The sequence below is a fragment of the Drosophila busckii genome, chromosome X, assembly GCF_011750605.1.
Source record: "Drosophila busckii strain San Diego stock center, stock number 13000-0081.31 chromosome X, ASM1175060v1, whole genome shotgun sequence".
Lineage (NCBI taxonomy): Eukaryota > Metazoa > Arthropoda > Insecta > Diptera > Drosophilidae > Drosophila > Drosophila busckii.
Genome location: NC_046608.1, coordinates 15953278 through 15972678, shown reverse-complemented (window position 1 = coordinate 15972678; position 19401 = coordinate 15953278). Strand labels below are relative to the sequence as shown.

Here is a 19401-nt window from a genome sequence, read left to right as displayed (position 1 = left end):
TTAATGTCTGCTTCGCTTAAAATAAAATAAATAAAACTGTAGAGAAATTTTAGTTATCTTGTTGGGTTGGCAAAAAAAATTTAATTAATATTAAATAATTATATAACAATGACTCTAATTATAATAAACTTGGTTTTTAAATTGCAAAAAATATATTTTTGTATTTCTTGCTATTGCTTAATGCTAAATATTGATATAAGAATTGTGTTGTTTGCATTTAAATGCAATTTAAAATACTTTTTTTTATAAATCAAACATTTTAAGGAAATTATTAGCTTCCGTAATGCATAAAAAAGCGCAGGAAATTAAACGTGCTATCTTATTATTAACTATTATTTAGCTTTGTGCGTTTCTTTGCTATACCAAAGCTGAAAATTTGAGCAGAGCGCATGCGTCAGCGCCGAAGAGCAAAAGCAACTGGTCGGCCAAAGCTTTGAAAGTTGTCTAAAAAAAATAATAAACTAAAATATATAACAAACAAAATATATTTAAGCAACAAAAGCTTTAATTTATGCAAAAATAAGTGTGAAAATGTTGCAACTAAGCGAGCGCAAAAAGCTAAAAAGAGCAAATGCTGAGAGGAGTTGCTCTTAGACAAATAAAATGTGTGTGTGTGTGTGTGAGTGTATGAGAGTTTGCGTGTGTATGTGTGTGTGTGGAGAAAATGCCGGCGTCGCGATGGAAAATTGTCGCAAACAGAAAACTCAGTCGGAAATTAGACGCCAAAGCGTTCGGGCCTATCTCGCTCTCTCACTCTCTCACGCTCAAGTGCGCGACGCTCTCGTTCCAGCAAGTGTGAAAATACAATATAAATAAAAATATATCAATTTGTTGTCGATTGCTAAACACAACATACAACACTTTTATGCATAAACATTCACAAGCGTAATATAATAAATATATAAAAAAAATACGTGTAAAATACAAAAACTTTTCAATTTGCAACTCAAACCACCCACTTTTCATATTTACTTGACTTGTTTTGCTTTCACAACTTTTGTTTATATAGTATAAGTATATATATATGTGTGTGTGTGTGTGTGTGTGTTTGTTTGTTTGTTTGTTTGTCTGTGTGTGTGTGTATCAAGTCAAGTTGATAGAGCGTGTGGCTCGCTTCTTTATTGGGGGAGAACTTTGTCGTCTTGATTAAACCAGCAATGCCTACACTAAATAAATGTGCATGGTGCGCCTCCCCCACACCAACACGCTATAAATATCGTAACAAAAAAAAATTATAATAATTTGGAACCACATACTACTGCTGCCCACACTTGAAATACAAAATTCTAAAAATATCAGTTGGAAATTAAACAAAAAGAATTTAAACTCGCTGGCTGCTCAGCATTCATATTTAACAATAATTATTAATTATTATTATTATAGCTTTTTATATGCAGTGCGGAATTTAAAACTAACAGCAATTTGTTTGACACATAAAAAGGCAAATACTTATAAATAACCATAATAATAAGCTATATGAGCACAATAGTTTTAATAGTAACATTAAAATCTATAAAAAATGCATAGAAACTTGAAATAAATTTTTTATTAAGCCTGCAATATTTTTATTAATTCCATAAATAAAATAAAAGCGAAAGCTTGAAAATAATGAAGTAAAAAATACATAAATTTGTAATAATTTTTTATATAAATATTTTCTATAATTTCATATGATTTTAATAAAAATAAAAAAGAGAAAGAACTTGCATATAAATAAATTTGAATTTAATTTGTATTCTTTTTAACAATATTTTCTAAAATTTTAAATGATTTTAAAAAAATAAAAGAGAAAGCAAAAACTTGCAAATATATTTGAATTTAGTTTGTAATTCTTTATAACAACATTTTCTATAAATTTAAAAAAAATATATTACAATTTAAATTAAAATTTATATTTATTTTAAATCAATAGCGTGCGAGTAACTTTGATTTAATTAAATGAAATTATTTGAAATGAGCGCCAGACTGTGGAAACTAAATTTTTATTAATTTATGTATAATTTATGTGGGCAACAGTCGCGCGCCATAAATCAGAAAAGCTGCCAATATGCGCATCCATCGCATATATATTTGTATATAATGGAATTTTGTTTGAATGCCAGCAGCTCCCCATCTGAACGCGGAGAGATCTGAGGCGCGTTAACATGTGGCTGGCGGTAAATCAGAATGTGCGCAGCTCAAAGCAGCGACGCGATGCGGCGGCGGCGGCGGCAACAATTGCCGCAGCAGCAGCAGCAGCAGCAGCAGCAACAGAAGCAACAACAACAAATACAACAAGCGCTGGTTTAGGCGATGAGAGAACAGACTCAAGCACACAGCTGGTTGCACAAATGAAATGCGATAGCTGCCAGCATGTGCAACAAGCAGAGGACGCAGCAGCAGCTGGCGACGCATGCAGCTGCAAATGCAAGTGCATACATCAATTGAAGCATCAGCAGCGTGGCAGCAGCAGCAGCAGCAGCAGCAGCCGACTGTCGCTCATCTATATATATTTGGGCGCATTGACGCTAATGCTGGCCACACTCGCTCTGCTCTTCTATACGCACAGCCAGGCCATGGAGCAGGCGGAGCAGCTGGCGACGCCTGCCGCTTTTCATTTGCAGTTTAAACAAGAATTGCGACACTCCGAGCCAATGCTGCGTGCCATGTTGCAACAGTGGCTGGCCAACGAGCAATCGTTCAGCGAGCCCGCAGGCCCCCGCCCGCCCCATCCCCAGCCCCATAATGAGCGCAAGTTCCATGACAATTACTTGACGCATGTGCCCAGTGGCAAGCGCTCACGCAGCCGTCGGGATATTGCCTCCGAAACTCCAGGCACCAGCGCCATGGTGCACGGTAAGTGGCAGCAACAGCTTTAAGCTCAAAGCAATCATTTAAAATGTTTGAAAATTAAATAGTTTTGAAATATATACGAAAAGAAATAACAAATATGCCACAAATAATTATCAAAGCAAATAGTAATATTTGAAATAATTGATTCATTGAATTATAACAAAAACTTATGCATACCTAAGCGTCAAAATAAAATATTTAAAGCAAATAATTTTATAAATAAAATTAATACTTTTCATACAACATTTGATAAATAACAATGAATGAGCAATCATAAAATTTGTAAAAAAGAATTGTCATAAGAATTAAAATTCTTAGCAAATATTTATATATTAAAAATATTTCTATATAAATCATTGTTAAATTATTAAAATATTATTCATATGAATTAAAATCAAATGAAATCGAGATTAAATGCCATTGCCGCTTTTGCCGCAGATCCCTTAATCGAGTTCTTCAATCCGAATCATCGCAAGGTGCTGGACCAGGAAGACCTCGAAATACGCAAGCGGACGGGCATGAAGGGCGCTGCACCCGGCGGCGATGATTGGGTGTATTTGAATACCTATTGCCGTGTGCCGGAGAAAATCATCACGGGCTTTTGCAAGGGCACGCAGGAGTATTGCCCAGCATCGCCGCAGGGCCCGCAGGGCATTCCGGGCGACAAGGGACCGGTGGGCAATCCGGGACTGCCGGGCATACCGGGGCCCAAGGGCAATCGAGGCGATGTGGGATTGCCGGGTGCGCCGGGAGTGGATGGTGTCGGTTCGCCTGGGCAGGCGGGACCACGCGGTGCCAAAGGCGATGCGGGCGCTGTTGGACGCTCGGGCCTGGACGGACGCGATGGCGTGCCTGGTGAGCCGGGGCTCGATGGCGTGCCGGGACGTGCGGGAGCCGATGGCAAACATGGATCGGCGGGACGCGATGGCAAGGATGGGCTGCATGGCAAAGATGGCAAGGATGGGCTGTCCATAACGGGACCGAAAGGCGCCCAAGGACCGCCCGGAGATCGTGGCCTCAAAGGTGAGTGGGAGTTATCGATAAAATCGATAAAGGGTTCGTAAAATGGGAAATTGCTTACAATTTGCATTTAAGCAAAAGCATTAAATGTGTTATCGATACAACAAGCAATGCTAATTCTGTTATCGATAACAAGTCGATTACTATATTTTAAAATTGCTTAGGCATGGTGGCTGCACTTTTAATAATATCGATACTAATGCTTTATTGCTAACTTACCGATTGTTGCATAAGTGTGTTATCGATAACTTATCGCATATTATACATCAATGCAGTTTTCAGAGCATCAATACTATGCTGTTATCGATAACTTGTGTATTATTTTAAGTCCGACTAATAAAAATTAAAATCGACGCTAACTTATCGATTATTATATTTTTTACTCGCTTAGGCATCGCTGGTCCACGCGGCCGCCCTGGCAAGCCCGGCACCAACGGCACACCCGGCATACCCGGCATTAACGCCTGGAAAATGCAATACCCCAACGGCAGCTCATCCAATGATCTGCTCATACCGCCCTCAATCACAGATCTAAATGCGACCAGGCGTCGCCCACTCATTGTCGAGGAGGGCAAAACATTAAACATGAGCTGCTCGGCCACAGGCAATCCACAGCCACAAATCGAATGGCGACGCGACGATGGACGCACCATCAATGTGAATGGCATTGAGAGTACGTAGCCGAAGCAAGACAAAGAAGTTAACCCCTAAGCTAATCATACTCCCAATTTTATAGTGAGCAGCATTAGCGGTCAGTTTCTACGCTTTACAAACATCACACGACATCAGATGGCCGCCTATACGTGTCATGCGAACAATGGCATTGCACCTGTGGCAAATGCCACATTTCTGGTTGAAGTGCATTGTAAGTTTAATAGTTAATGGGTTAAGTAAGCATAAACAAAAGGCAGTGTATTGTTTAAATTTTGTTTACACTGAATTTAGCTAATTGCTGGTGAACAATAATTTAGGCTCATGGTTTATATGTAACATGAAACTTGTTTAATAATTGTTAAATGTTAACTAATAGCTTTAACTTTTAGTTTCGCCCATGATTTCGGTCTACAGGCAAATGATCTATGCCGAACATTCTAGCAGTGCGACGCTCGAATGCCAAGTGGAAGCTTTTCCGGAGGCAATACGCTATTGGGAGCGTGCCTACGATGGCAAGATACTAGATCAAAGCGATAAATATCGCATTGAAACCTATTTGGATGGGTACAAAGCAACAAATTTATTATTTAACCTCAACTAACAATTTTAATTTCTTAGCTTCAAGACAACTATGCGCATGACTATAACAAATTTACGCAAGGAAGACTTTGGCTACTATCATTGTGTGGCACGCAATGAGCTGAATGCTACGATGGTTAACTTTGAAATAGCGCGTAAGTAGCTGCAACTAGCAGCTTATAAATTACTAATAATTTTAATTACAGCACAAGATCCCAATAGCGAAACACCCTATGTGGGCAACAATGTTAAAGTTTATGGTCAACGTCCACCAGAGAGTGAATGTCCTGTCTGCGATCAGTGTCCAGATCCTAGGTAAGCATAACAACCAACACAGCTCAACTAACGCTCACATATTTTATTTCTAGTCTTTATCAATGCAAGGACTCAATACTTAACAATTTTGAAATACAACCCACTGGCAATCGCAGTTATCCAGGTCTGCCCAAGCGTGCGAAAAGTAAGTGCAAGCAACACTCGATTAGTAATCGATAACGCTAACTTAACGCCTATTTGCAGCTTGTTATCTTTATGCTGTGGGCAAGCCTGTTTTTCATAAAGTTGTTAATGAAAAATTTGGCTCTTGGATGCGCGATCCTGCGCCCAAGGATATTCATCGCGAGAAAACCTTTGTTACCAACGAAAACGATGGCTATAATCTATTTGAGTTTACCACGCGCATACAATATCGCATGAACAGTGTGCCCAGACATAAATACGAAATACTGGAAGGCTTTCAGGTTAGCTAATCCCAAAATTTACTATTTGCACATACCGACAACTTTTTTCCATTTTAGGGCAATGCTCATGTCGTTTACAACAACTCGTTCTACTATCAGCAAAAGAATTCGGATTTAATTGTTAAGCTGGATCTTATGACGTCTAAAAAGATAAGTAAGGGTCAGTTTAGTAATGCTTTAAACTTATTTAAAATGTATTTGCTTTTATAGCTACGCAGCTGCCTTATTCTGGCATTATGGCTGGCAATCGTCTCTATACCACCGATCATAACTATATGGACTTTAATGTAGATGAAGTTGGTCTTTGGGTTATCTACAGCACTTCTGGCTCCAATAATACGCTTGTGGCTAAGGTAATTATAACAAATTGAATGAAAGCACATTTTAGTATTTTGCATCTTTTACAGCTCGATGCGGAAACTTTGAAAATGCAATACAATTTCAATATTACATTGGATCACAAGCAATTTGGTGAAATGTTCATTGTCTGTGGCAATTTGTATGCAATTGACTCGGTCACCGATAAGAATACACAAATACGTTATATGGTTGATCTCTACAAGGGCAAGCTGCTCAATATCAATTTGCCATTTTCGAATCCATTCAGCTACACCACAACCGTAGGCTATAATCCGCTGACAGTGGTGCGTATACTTAATCTAAAGCTTAAGCTTCATTTATTTATAATTCTTTCACTTTTGTTTACAGGAGCTCTACTCCTGGGACAAAGGCAACGCACTGACATATCCCATACGCTATAACGAACACCGTTTGCCCAGCGATAATACTTAATTCATATAATTGTAATCTACGTACTAAATAATAAATGCTCAAGGCACAAAAGTTTTTTTTTTACCACCTACAAAAGGCGCACGAGTGTTTATTTTTCGCAACTCTCACTCTCTCATATGCAAATATATAAAGCAGCTGTGATTTTTTAATTAATGTTACATTCAACAAGAATATCAAACTAGCTAAAGTCAATGCACCTAAGCAAACATGGCGTATGAGTAATGTGAGTATGCTAATTGATACATTTTCCACTGTTTGCTTTAGCAATTGACGGCAACGGCGACGGCGACGGCGACTGCAACGGGGGGTGCAGAGACAGTCTTCGAGCTTTTTGCAGCTTACTTTTGATTGCAGCTTGAGCTTGACTGAAGTTAAATAATTAACAAATGGCTGTGCAATTAATTTTTGAAACGAACAATTCAAAATTCTTAATACAAATGAAATTTTATTAATTTAAAGCTTGCGCATATATGTTTATTTTTTGTAATAACAAATTATACAAAGCGTTTAAAATTTTTTTTTTCATTTGTAGCTTGCCTATAATTTTTTTATTTGCTATTTTCATTTATTATATTTAATTATATGTTTAATTTGTAATTGATTTTTGCTTGCTTTGCCGCAACGGCGACTGTTGCAAATGAAAAGTCACTTGGCTGGCAACATTAGCGCATATTACGTATACGCATAATTGTCAATCTAAATGTCAGAGCTCAGCGCAAGCAAAAGCTCAACTAAGCGCTGAGCCAAGCACTGTAATCAAATTTGCAAACAGTTTAAATGGCAGCAGCAGCAGCAGCAGCTTTGAAGCCATTTTATTTGCTGGCCAACCGACTCGACATTAACATGCGCCCAAGTTCGCTTTGACGGCAATTAAGTGCGATAATGTGGACATAATGCCCAAGCACTAGACTTAATCAATTATGCTTGCCACTAGACTGTGTGTGTGTGTGTGGCAAGAAAGGCCAAGCCGCGCGTAACTTTTGCATTTGATTTGCAAATGTCGAATTTGTTTGCCAGGTCGCTGCTGCTGCTGCTGCTGTCAAAATGCTCAGCGAATTGACTGACTGACGTATATGGACGGACGGGGACTCAACATTACGCCGGAGCTTAACGTCAAAAGCATTTCGTTGTCTGACAGCCGCCGTGGGCTGCTAACAACAGTTACAAAACCAGAGCTAACCCACTTACGAGTCCGTCCGCCCGCTCGATTTCTCACCCAGTCGCGCAGTCCGGCGAGTATGTGTGGCAGCCATTTTTAGTTGCATGCAACATGCGTGCTAGTTTCTACTTTTCAGCCTCCGCAGCAATTGTGTTGCATGTTGGACACACACACACACACACACATAAGTCAGTGGCTCATGTTTGCTTTTCTAATTGCCTGCGAAAATTTCGAAATTGTTTCAGTGGGAATAGTTACTATTAGTTTGTTAATCAGCGCAAACCCCTCAGTGCTTTAGTTTTTTTTGTTTTGCTATCAACTGCTAATTAGACGTCCTGGCCAGTTGCTGTTAAACTGTAGCTCAATTAAATTGCCATTAAATGTTAGTCTGACCGTTTGTTTGTCTTTTTTTTTTTCAGTCTTGGCTAATGTTGCTGCCTTTTGATTTATGTGCTTTTAAAATTTCCGTTTTATTCACTATTTTGGCAAATTGCCCACAGTCTGCTGCGCCTCATGCTGCTTCGCTTGTTGCAACATCATTTTTCATTTTAGCTGCGCTGCTGACAGACAAATTTTGAGCTAAGCTCAATTTTTTGCTCTAACAAAAACATGAAATTAGCTGTTGGCATAAATTTCTTTTTATTGCTTGACAAAGTGTATTTTGCAGCTGAGCGCAGCGCTTTTTCGCGCTCTTGTCAAATTGCCAAGCGTGTAAACTTTTATATTTAGTAGACATATATATACATTATATACTGTAGCAGTTTGCACAGCTGTTTAGCACTAAGCGCATTTTGGCAGCTGCTTTTAGTTTTCGCTTTCACTTTGGCTTCAGTTAACCTGACAACACTTTTGCCCTTGCAATTCCTCCAAAGAATCCTTTTGACAGCCATTGGCAAGCAGCAGCTTTTAGCAACAGTTTGCTTTATTAAAAGCAGCAGGACCCTTTCCACAAACAAATGTGAGTGCAACCTTTGAGTTGAAAGCAGTGAAGGATAAAAGCAATCGCATTAAGCGCTACAATTTTCTTCTTTTTTAATGAACTAAAGAAATTAGATTTGGGACAATGTTTCAAGTTAAAATGCTGCTAGAGATAAGTTAAGATTTTAATAAGAATAGCAAGATATTTTTAAATGAAAGTCAGAGTTCATTAAATATTTAAACAGCAACGAAGAAATATAAAAGTAAGAGTTAACACAAAAATATAAAAAAAAATAATTATCAAAATAATTTCTAGGACTTGATTGAAGACAATTTAAATTAGTTAAAAAAGCGACAACAAGAAATAATAAAAAAAAAAAATAAGAATGAAAATGTGGAAAAGCGCAGAATTTAATTTTAAATGCAATTTTTATAGAAATTGATTAATTAGAAGAAAAATGTTTAAGATTTGAATTATACAAATTGAAGTCATTTTTATTGTCATTTTAAATGTATTTTAAAAAAAATAAATAATAATAATACAAATTGAAAAGAATAAAGTGAATGAATAAAAAATGATTAAAGCTTAGAAATAGAAATTGAAATAAGTTTAATTGTCAATTTATGTAGCAAATTCCAAATATAAAAAATATTTAAAAAAAAATTTAAATGTCAAATTATTTAATATTATATTAAAATAATAATAATAATATATTTCAAAAAAAAAGTAAGCAAAAAAAATATAAAAGCACAGAAAAAATTTCATTGCTAATATAAATGATAGAAATTGAAATAAATTGAATTGTCAAATATAATTAAAATACGCAATTTAAAAAAATACGAACTCTGTGCTTGTCTTCATAGTAGAATATGTTAAGAAAATTGCCTAAAATTCAAACATATATTTTGTATTAAATGCAGTTCAGTTCAAATCCATGCCAAACTGCCCAAACTAAAGCATTTGACGAATGAAAAGCAGTTGGCTCTTTTTTTTATAGGCTTGGGCCAATTGGGAAGCCTTTGATTGATTGATTGATAGCTGGCTTGATTGCATTAAGAGGAAAAACACAGCTGCAGTCCTTTGTTTGTCTGCTGATTTGCGCAATCAGCTTTTAGTCAACGCTGGCTCATATTTTCGATTGTACAATGCAATGAAAGGCATTTGGTTTGCTGAAGAATTTTGAGCTGCTGCTGCTGCTTTTGTGTTGGGGAAAGTGTGTGAAAGTGAGAGAGAGCAAGCGTTGCATTGTGGCAGGGACAATAGCTAAGGCAAGCAGCCTGCCGCTGTTGCTGCTGCTGTTGACTGTTGTGTTGCCTCTTGTGGCACAAACAAAAGCTGCAGGCGCACAATGACAGCAACAGACAACAATTGTTCTGCCTCAAAAATAAACTCAGAGAGCGAGAGCGAGAATTTGTGCATTCAAAATGTTGTACAAAAGCCTCAAGTTTGTCTTACTTTTTGCTTTAAACGCGTTAATTGAGTGCATGCCATAGATTCTTGTTATGGCTGCTTTTTGTCTCGCTTTTGGCCCATTAACACTTTGCTGCATGCACATGTTGATATATTTTCTATAAATGGCATGGCTATAAAAAAAAAAAACACTGAGTAAAATATTTGACTGTGTGAAGTAAATTGCAAAGGAATTTCGCATTTTTATTTCACGTGACGTACTTGGCTATAAAAATAGCGAAAAATAACGTTGATGATTGATTTTGTTTTAATTGTTTAAATATTTACACACAAATTTGCCATCACGTTAGATTTTGTATTGAAATATTTGAATTTCTATATACTTTGAAATTTAATATTAATGTATATATTATAATATTAACGTGTTAATTATGTATTTTTAGCGCTAGATGGCGTTAGGCAGTTGGCTGAATCCAAATTTGTTTTATTTGATATTTTCAAGCAGCTGCTAATATTTTGTTTAGCAACTAGAAAGTAAATATTTGACTGATATTAGCGTCTTAATTATTTTTTAAATTTTTTTGATGCTATGTCAAGTGTGTTACAGAGTTAAACACAGCCAAATTTGTTTTATTTGATATGTTTAGCTTAAAATTTGATATTTTTAACTTAAAATTATGTTAATAATTAATAAGCAACTGCAACTACTAGTAAATATTTAATTGATATTAACGTTTTAATTATTTTTTTAATTATTTAATTATTTTAAGACAATGCCAAGTGTATTACATATTTAAACACAGCCAAATTTGTTTTATTTGATATTTTTAAGCAGCTGGTAATAGTTTGTTTGAGTTTAAAATTAAAACTTATTCAACAGCAGTTAAATATTTTATCTATTTATTTAATTTATAGCTAAATAAGTATTTTATAGATTATAAAAACAAAAACCTAATTTTTAAATACTTTTAAATTTAACTTGAAATACTTTTTGAAATCATTTTCTTTTATCGTCGACTGTAAATAAATAAATAATTTATGTATTTATATTTTTATTATATAATAGGCTTATTTTTTGTATGATTATAATATTTTTTGTAAGCAATAATTTCTTTAAACTATTTCAATCAATAATTGGACATATCATTTGGCATTATTAGCATCAGCTAACTTATCAATTTGCTTTATACGAAGTTCAGTACGCACAGCTTGTTATTAACTTTTGCATTTATATTTATTTTTTCTCTCTGCTTCTTCTTCTTAGTTGTTGTCCAGTTTGCGCGCTTTAGTGCACTTTAGCGTAAAGTCTAAGCTCGCTTATGCGCTCATTAATTTCACCTCAGCGAAGCTCAATAGAGCCGCCTGTGCTCTCTCTCTCTCTCTCTCTCTCTCATACTCTCTTGCTTTCTCTGTCTGGCTTTCAACTAGCAAATGAAAAATGATTTGGCAGCGCTCTAACAAATGGTCTCTTAGCAGTTAATACGAGCGCGAGCAGCGAGCAGCGAGCGAGAGCGTGTCGCGCTGATAACTTGGCCCAAAGTACTTGCCTAACAAATGACCAGCAATTAGACAACTGTAATGCTGTCACCACCCACTGGCACTACCTTTGGTTAGCGCCCAGATAAGCGCGACGCAAATTTAGGTCAGTCCCCCAACCAAAAGCTTTTCCTTTTTGCCATTCTGCATAACTCAAGCTTATCCCATTCATTGCCAGCGCAATGCAATTGGCATGGAAATAAGAAATAAGCTAAGCCAGTCGCTCCTCTTTGACTTGGCCTTTGAGCGAGCATTGCTAATTTTAAGACTCTCAGCTTTATGTTTGCAATTAGTTTTTATGCTTTTTTAATTAATTGCATGTCACAATGCGCAGCAACTTGAGCTGATTGATGTTGGATGCAAAAACTATAAAACAAATACTAAAGTGCATAGAATTAGCATAACTAATGATAATAATAATTGCAAAATAAATTGTGAAAATTTTAATATAAATTGGCTATAAAATAAATAAAGAACATAAAGTTAAGCCTATCATTTTGCATAACATAAACATTAAATAAATACTATGCACAAAAATAAGCTCAACTTTGATTTCGTTAAGTATTTTGTTGACAAAAAAAAATAAATAAATAATAATTTTTGAATCAAAGCTGCATTTATGTTACAAGACTTGTATTAAAAGCTAAACAAAAACAAACAAAAAATATACTCGAATATATATTTTTTAATATTTTTTATTGTAACTTATAATTAATACTATAGTACGCTAAAGTAGCCAGAGCAACTGAGGCTGAAGGCCTCGCTGACTCGTATAAATATAACGAAAGCTAATCATAAGAATCCATTCAAATTGCAGTATATACCAGATAGATATAACTAAATAAACTACAACTCAATATTCAATTATTTGTAATCATTAATGCCAACTGAAGCTAATAATTTTATTAATAATATACATACATAATATATAAATAAATAAACTTCATCTTCATTACAACTTTGCAATTATTTGTAATTTCAACTAAAGCACACAAAATCAAATTGTTTAATAAATGTAATTAAAGTACAACAGCTTGCAATAAATATAAGTAAACTTTTAATAGTTGCATGTGTATTTAACTTTTGCAATTTATGAAGCTTGTTTATTTCTTTTTAAAGTGCCTTACTCATAAGCTTAAAGAAAAGCAAATGCCTGTCAACATTTCAATTTCAATAGAAAATAGTTGAGCTAACTGTGTGCACAAGCAGCTGATGTCTGTGTACTGGTGTGTGTGTGTGTGTTTCGCAGCTTTGGCGTTAAATATTACGAGCATGTCAACTTCTATTGCTGCTGCTGCTGCTGCTTTTGCTGCTATCTGCTATTGCCGCCCACAGCGACTGCCACTTGCAACCCTTTGCATAAATAACACACACACGCACACAAACATATATATATATATAAAGATATACATGTAACTAGGCGTGTATATGCCATGTGAGAGGCTTTTAAAATATTCATATGCACATGCTGACCCCCTCACATGCCTTTGAAGCTATCGACACAATAAAAAAAATAAAAACAAGGCACAAAGCAAAGCTCTGAGCGAAAGGGCGTAATGGTGGTGCTGGAGGGGGCGTGGCAAATGAAAACAGTTTCGTGCACAATTCTATAAATTCAGAGTTAAGCAACATACATTTCGCTTGGAATGTTACAAAATTTATGCAAATTTCAAAATAGTTTCAACTGTTGCTTGTATTTTAAGTATGCAGAGCAAAAAGTTGCGCCCCCCACCCCCTCCAGCGTTGCTGCTCAACAATTGGCATCTGGCAACGCTACTATATATATAATATATATGTTTTAAGTGCTCGCCAAGGCGCAAAGCTCAGAGCTCTAGTCTCAAGACTCTAGTTTGAGTCCCCAGCAGCATATTCTGTCTTCAGCTCAGCCCCACCCACTTTCAGCACTGACCTTTAGCGCCCGCCCAACTGGGTATACATTGATATTATGCTTATGCTTGGGCTGCTGCTTTGCCTTTTCTTTTTGTTTTTGTTTTTGTTGTTGTTGCAAGCCACAGCACATAAATCTTGTCTGCAATTTTTGGCTCCAGCGCTCCACAGCTCAGAGCCAAAAAATTTATATTACAAATTCCATAAAATTATTTTTAAAAATAATAAAAATATGCCAGCAATGTGTTAACATTTTTGTGCTAACAAAGCTAAAAATATCTAAGATACAATTTTAATAATAATAAAAATTAAAATCATTGCTAAGCCAAATTAGCTCATTTATTAAAAATTATTGATCAGACATTTGCAAGCTAAAAACTAAATGAAAAAAAAAATTAAATAAATATGTACAGAAATCAAATGTCCAAATTCGATAAATACAAAATAAATAATTGTCAATTTTTTTTCTTTAATTTTTTTATCTAATTAATTCATTTATTTCTTTGCAATTTCTGGCATTTTACTGCTTTAACCTTTAAACACAAATTTTATTTTTATTTATAGTAAATAAATATGTGTAGAATTTTTTTTAGTTATTGTACACATTTTTTCAAATTTTATTTTTTTATTTGTCTAATTATTTATTTATTTCTGCTCTATTTTTGGCATTTTGCTGCTCAATGTTTATTTTATTTATAATAAATAAATATGTATAGAAATTTTTTAATTTATATATTTTTGCCAATTTTTTATTTATTATGTAACTATTTATTTTTAATTCTGCTAAATTTTTGGCATTTTGCTGCTTTAATTGTAGCCACAACTTTTATTGCTTTAAAACGTTGCAGCTCTATAACAATTTATCACATATTTTAATTAACAATAACTTGCCACAAAATACATTTACATGCATACTTGGCACACACACACGCGTTGCATATTGTAAACAAATTAATGTCAATTATATTTGCAAGTGCAATTGAAAATTAAAAGATATGTACTTATGCCTGAGCACAAGCCGCACATAAATCAAAATAGATAACATTTATTTATAATTACAGTAGGTGTTTGGTCTGTTTGTCTGTGTGTGTGTGTGTTTTGTTATTTATGTGTTTAAATATTGTAAAATATTTGTTGTAATGTAAATTGAGCAGCTCAAGCTGCCGCAGCTTGTGGCAAAAGCAAATTGCAATTTTGTTTGACTAAATCAAACAAAAAGTACCTGTGTAAAAAGATAAAACTATTGTTCACTTTAATGTAATATTGTTAAACAATTAGGCAACAAATTTTGTAACTAAAAGTTGGGCTAAAAAGTTTTTATTATAATTTTAATGCAATGGCAATTTCAATGGAATTTTAAAATGTTTGCAAATTGCATTTGCTACAGCGCTGAGTGCTTTTCATTAAATGAACATATATATATTAAATAGTTATGTGCAGAATTTATATGTAAGCTGCTTAAAAAAAACGTACAAAATATATGCGAAAGGCGAAACATTTTAGCAATTAGTGTGTGAAAAAGTTAAGCAAGGCAAATTATAAAATAAAAACTTTGCTTTTAAAAAACTTTTAACAAAAATCAGCTGCAACTTGTGGTTGCAACATTGGAAAAATCAAATAAAGCAAAATAAAACAACAATGCTGCAATTTTTAATAGCATATGTGTAAATGTATGTGTGTGTGTGATTGTATGTGTGTTTAAATATTGAGTGCAGTAAGCGAGTGCTGAGTAATGTGGCGCCCACTGTATGGGCGTGGGCGTGGTTGTTGCATGCAACATGAAAGTTGAATTGCAATGTGTGCGTGTGTCTGTGTGTGTGCGTGTATGTGTGTAAATCCATTTATGCTTCAGCGCATTTATAGCCAATTTGGTAAACGACGCGCATTGTGGCACACAATGTGGATGCTACAAGGGAATTTCTTTTTTCCATTGTGCTATGGCCAGGTGCAGAGGACAGCACGAGTAATGCGATTGTGTGTCTGTGTGCGTGTGTGTGTGTGTGTGTGCAGTTACAATTCAATATGTTAGCCAAAGAGTCAGAGCCAAAGGCTAAAAGCGTAGCGCAGTGGGTGGGGTGGGGTGGACTGTATGTGGTTGCTGCATTTAATTGCGCAATTGACGCAAGTTTTACGAGCGGCACACACACACACACACACACACACACTCATCATCGACATGGCAAAAACTTTGCTTTCATTTGTAGACGCGTGCCAGCAAAAAGAAAAAAATGTTGCCTATTTAGCAGCGCCAGCTGCTTTTACATATGTTGCTTAAGCTTTGCCTGCCGCCTTCGCTGTGGGTGTGGCAGCGCGCATAAAAATCTTTTCTAGCTATTGTACGCATTTTATAGTCTATTCTACTTTACTGCTGTACGGCATGCAAATAATGTAGCGCTAGATTTCGCAATCAACTTTACGCTCTCTCTATTGCAAAATATTTCTCAATGAATTTTGCTCTCGCTGAACAATTTTTTAATATGCTAGGCAACTATATTAATTTTCTGTTGTTGCAGAGGCACAAGTGCCACTTGCTCTTAACCTTGCAGCAATAAGCTGCAAGTAATGAAATTTTAATTTTATAGACAGCAGAGCAAAGCTCAATTTGTTAATAGTTAAAGCCTAAATGCTAACAACATTTAAAGTTAATTGTTTGGCTTGAAATGTATATAAAAATATATTTAGTATAGTATATGGTATAGTAAATAAATAAATGTGTTCTGCGTATTTTAATTCACAGCACTTATTATTTTTATTTTTTACATGAGTAAATTTTAAGTAATGGCCACAAATATTAATAGAACTAAGTTTTAAATATAATAATTAAATGTTTAACTTGCTTTTAGCAAAAAATAAAAATATACACAATCATTATGATTGCTGCCTGGGAATTTTTACACAGCTGCTGCTCTTCTAATGGAAATATAATTAAAATTTCAGCTAACGGGAAAAGCTCAATGCATATGGGCAAAATGGAATTCGGCATAAATATTTATGTATAATGGAATAGGCACTTACTGATTCAGATTCCGTTCGTTGGAGCCGCTTTGGCTTTGCACATTCTCCGTGTGTCGACGCTCCTTATGAACAATGCCCATTAGTTTCATCCATGGATTGTTTTGGGAGCCATGGCCTCCCATGCCGCCACTCTGCCACATGGTCATCTTGACGGCGTGGCAATAACACACACAAACAAAAAATTTCAAAAAATAACTAATAAATAAAAAATAATAGTTTTAAACAAATGAATATAATTAACACTGAGACACAGAAACGCGCGCGCGGGCGAACGATTTTTTTTTGTTTTGTTTAGAAACCTGGCGTAGGATTTGTTATTGCTTTTTGTTGTTGCATACTTCGTGGCGCTGGCAATTTGGATGGACTTTTGGTGTGAGAACTAAGTATTAATTTTGTTGTTGCATTAAATTAATTAAACAATTTGTTTACGTTTTTCTTTTGTTTTTTGTTTTTGTTTTTGTTTTTGGGCGGCTTGCGTTGCTTACTGCGCTTTGGCTTTGGGGAAATTAGTTTACTTGCTTTACTTTTATAGCTTAGTTTGCTTTTATTATTATTAATAATATTATTATGTTTTTTGGTCGTAATTGTTTTGGCTCGATTTGTTGTTGCAGTTTGCTTATAGTTGTTGTTGCTGTATTATCTTGTTTATTAAAGCTTAAATTTTGGTTTTATATGCGCTAAGGTTAATTAATAATTTATGTTTAATTGTTGTTAAGCCTTATTAAGTTTTCTTTGCATAATTGTCTAAAATTAAGAATCACAATGGCGTAAATTTTGTTCTTTTAAATAATTTCTTGTTGTTTTTTGTTAACGATTTAATACTAATTATTGTGTAGTTGTTGTTAATTTTTTGTTGCTGTTACTTGTTTATCTAATTATGAAATTTTTAAACTAATTTGTAGTTACGCGTAATTCATTAACTATTTAAATTTTAATGTTAATGTATTTATTTTATTTATTGCCTTGCTGTATATTTTGTTGCTCATTAAATTGTTGAATTCAAGTTAATTTAATATTTAGTTTTTTGTTTAATTTCTAGCTAAATGTTGTTGTCTGGCCTTTGCTCTGTTATTGCCTAATTGTTTTATAGAATTGTTAAGCTTTATAAAAAATGTATTAAATTTAAACGTTTGTTAGCCGCAACTTTGATAATTTTGCGCATATTTTTCTCGCTCACTGTAAATTGCTCAATTGCCAAATTATATTTATGTAATTTATTAATTTCCTTTAGGTGTTTGGCGATATGAATCTGATATCCCGCATTTGCAGCAGCTGCAAAAAAAAGAGACAGAGAATGTTTTATTAAATTTATATACATTAAAATTATTAAACAATTAAAGCCAGCAGATAATTAGAGCTTACAAAAAATGTAAGCATATTAAATATTAAATATAAGGTAATACTTAAAATATAAAAGATTTAACATATTGAACATTAATTAAGCATATTATAGAACTTAATTAATGTTCAATATTTGTTATATATATTATATAAATTTATTAGCTCTAAATACTTTCGCTTGTAATTATTTTGTAGCTTTATAATTAAATAAAGAATATATGTTTAGCTTCATTCGTTTTATAGACAACATTGAATAAATACATTTAATTTTAAAATTAAAAAAAATTAAAATTTTAAAAATTTTTAGAACAAATACAAAATTGATTTATTTTAAAATTGCAAACTTGGCTTAAACTTGCAGCTTTAAAATAATTTGTAGCAAAAAGAGCCTCAAGCCTTTTGCTGTTAAAGGTCAGCTTAAGGATTATTCAAAGTTGGGAGTGTGTGTGTGCGTGTTGCAAAAAAGAAAGAAGCAGCAAAATATATAGAGAAAACCGAAATAAATTTTGTTTTTGCGCTTTTATCAAAATTTACAATTGGATGAGCAGCTGTCAAGCGCATCTGACACTTTCATCAGCAGAGATAGAGAGAGAGAGAGAGAGAGAGAGATGCGAACAAGGCTAGAGCTAGAAGTGGCAGCAGAGACAGCTGTCTGACCAAAATAGATTGAAATAGCGCATGCAGCTGAGTGAGAGCAAAAGAGAGAGAGAGAGAGAGAGAGCGACAGTGTGTGAGAGAGACAGATGCGGTGAGTATGTGCACATTTGCCAAGCCATCAACGTCATAACAAACACATTAAGAGACTTTGCTAAAAACAAACTGGCAAGTGGCAAGTGGCAAGTGGCAGTGGCAGCAGCGGATGCAGCTTGCTACAGTGTCGCCCTCTAGCGCTTGTATACTATATTGCGTATACGTAATTATAAAATTGAGCCAAGGCTCAAGGCTTTTTCGGTAGGCAGAGCAGCTCAATAACAATGTCAACACTTGCCAGGGCGCATATGAAAACTAAAGTGACAGTAATTAATAATCGTTACGCTTGCAACAGTCTGTCTATTTGTATGTGCCCCATGTGTGTGTGTTGCATTGATTGCCTGTGGCAAGCAGCACGCTTAACTGCTTGGCAATTTTCCAGTAGCGCCACAGCTGCCATGCCTGGACATGTTGCAAGCAGCAATTTGTCAAGCAGCTGCCAAAAAATAAAAAAAAAAAACCAAAAACCCACACATGCAAAAAATTACAACAAAAACAACATATGACAACATATGAAAATGAATTGAGTGTTGCACATGCTGTAGCAAATGCACTTGCCAAAAAAAGAAAAACAATTTGCCTAACTAATTGTGAACTAATTGCAGAATAATTAAGTTATGTTTGAAGTTTTCCCACTCAAAAATTAATTCAATTTATATATTAAAAACTATTCTTTGGCATTTATATTGCCTGCACGTAAATTCGTTTAATTATTATTATCAAATGTATGCAATTATTTTCTTACTTTATTTATTTTAATATAATAC

General features: G+C 34.5%; 2 protein-coding genes and 1 long non-coding RNA gene across 5 annotated transcripts in view; 1 reads left to right on the top strand and 2 right to left on the bottom strand.

Moving 5' to 3' along the window:
- LOC108606187 (potassium voltage-gated channel protein Shaker) overlaps positions 1–16737 on the bottom strand; it is a 110204-nt gene extending 93467 nt beyond the window's left edge. For all 3 annotated transcript variants that reach the window (XM_017996043.1, XM_017996044.1, XM_017996048.1), the window contains exon 1: positions 16544–16737. In XM_017996043.1, the coding sequence (XP_017851532.1) occupies positions 16544–16689 (146 nt within the window). In that variant the 5' untranslated portion in view covers positions 16690–16737. The remainder of the gene's footprint in view (positions 1–16543) is intronic.
- LOC108606186 lies at positions 719–6678 on the top strand. Its single transcript, XM_017996035.1, has 14 exons — positions 719–793; positions 2106–2835; positions 3271–3855; positions 4244–4525; positions 4589–4717; positions 4896–5070; positions 5125–5240; positions 5292–5400; positions 5454–5545; positions 5605–5825; positions 5883–5979; positions 6036–6178; positions 6233–6469; positions 6534–6678. Exons 2-14 carry the CDS (start codon positions 2145–2147, stop codon positions 6615–6617), a joined length of 2961 nt encoding a protein of 986 aa, XP_017851524.1. The 5' UTR covers positions 719–793; positions 2106–2144; the 3' UTR covers positions 6618–6678.
- A 772-nt stretch (positions 16738–17509) lies between the features above and the next one.
- LOC108607124 overlaps positions 17510–19401 on the bottom strand; it is a 30350-nt gene continuing 28458 nt past the window's right edge. The window contains exon 3 of the long non-coding RNA XR_001915482.1: positions 17510–17815. This is a non-coding gene — a long non-coding RNA (uncharacterized LOC108607124). The remainder of the gene's footprint in view (positions 17816–19401) is intronic.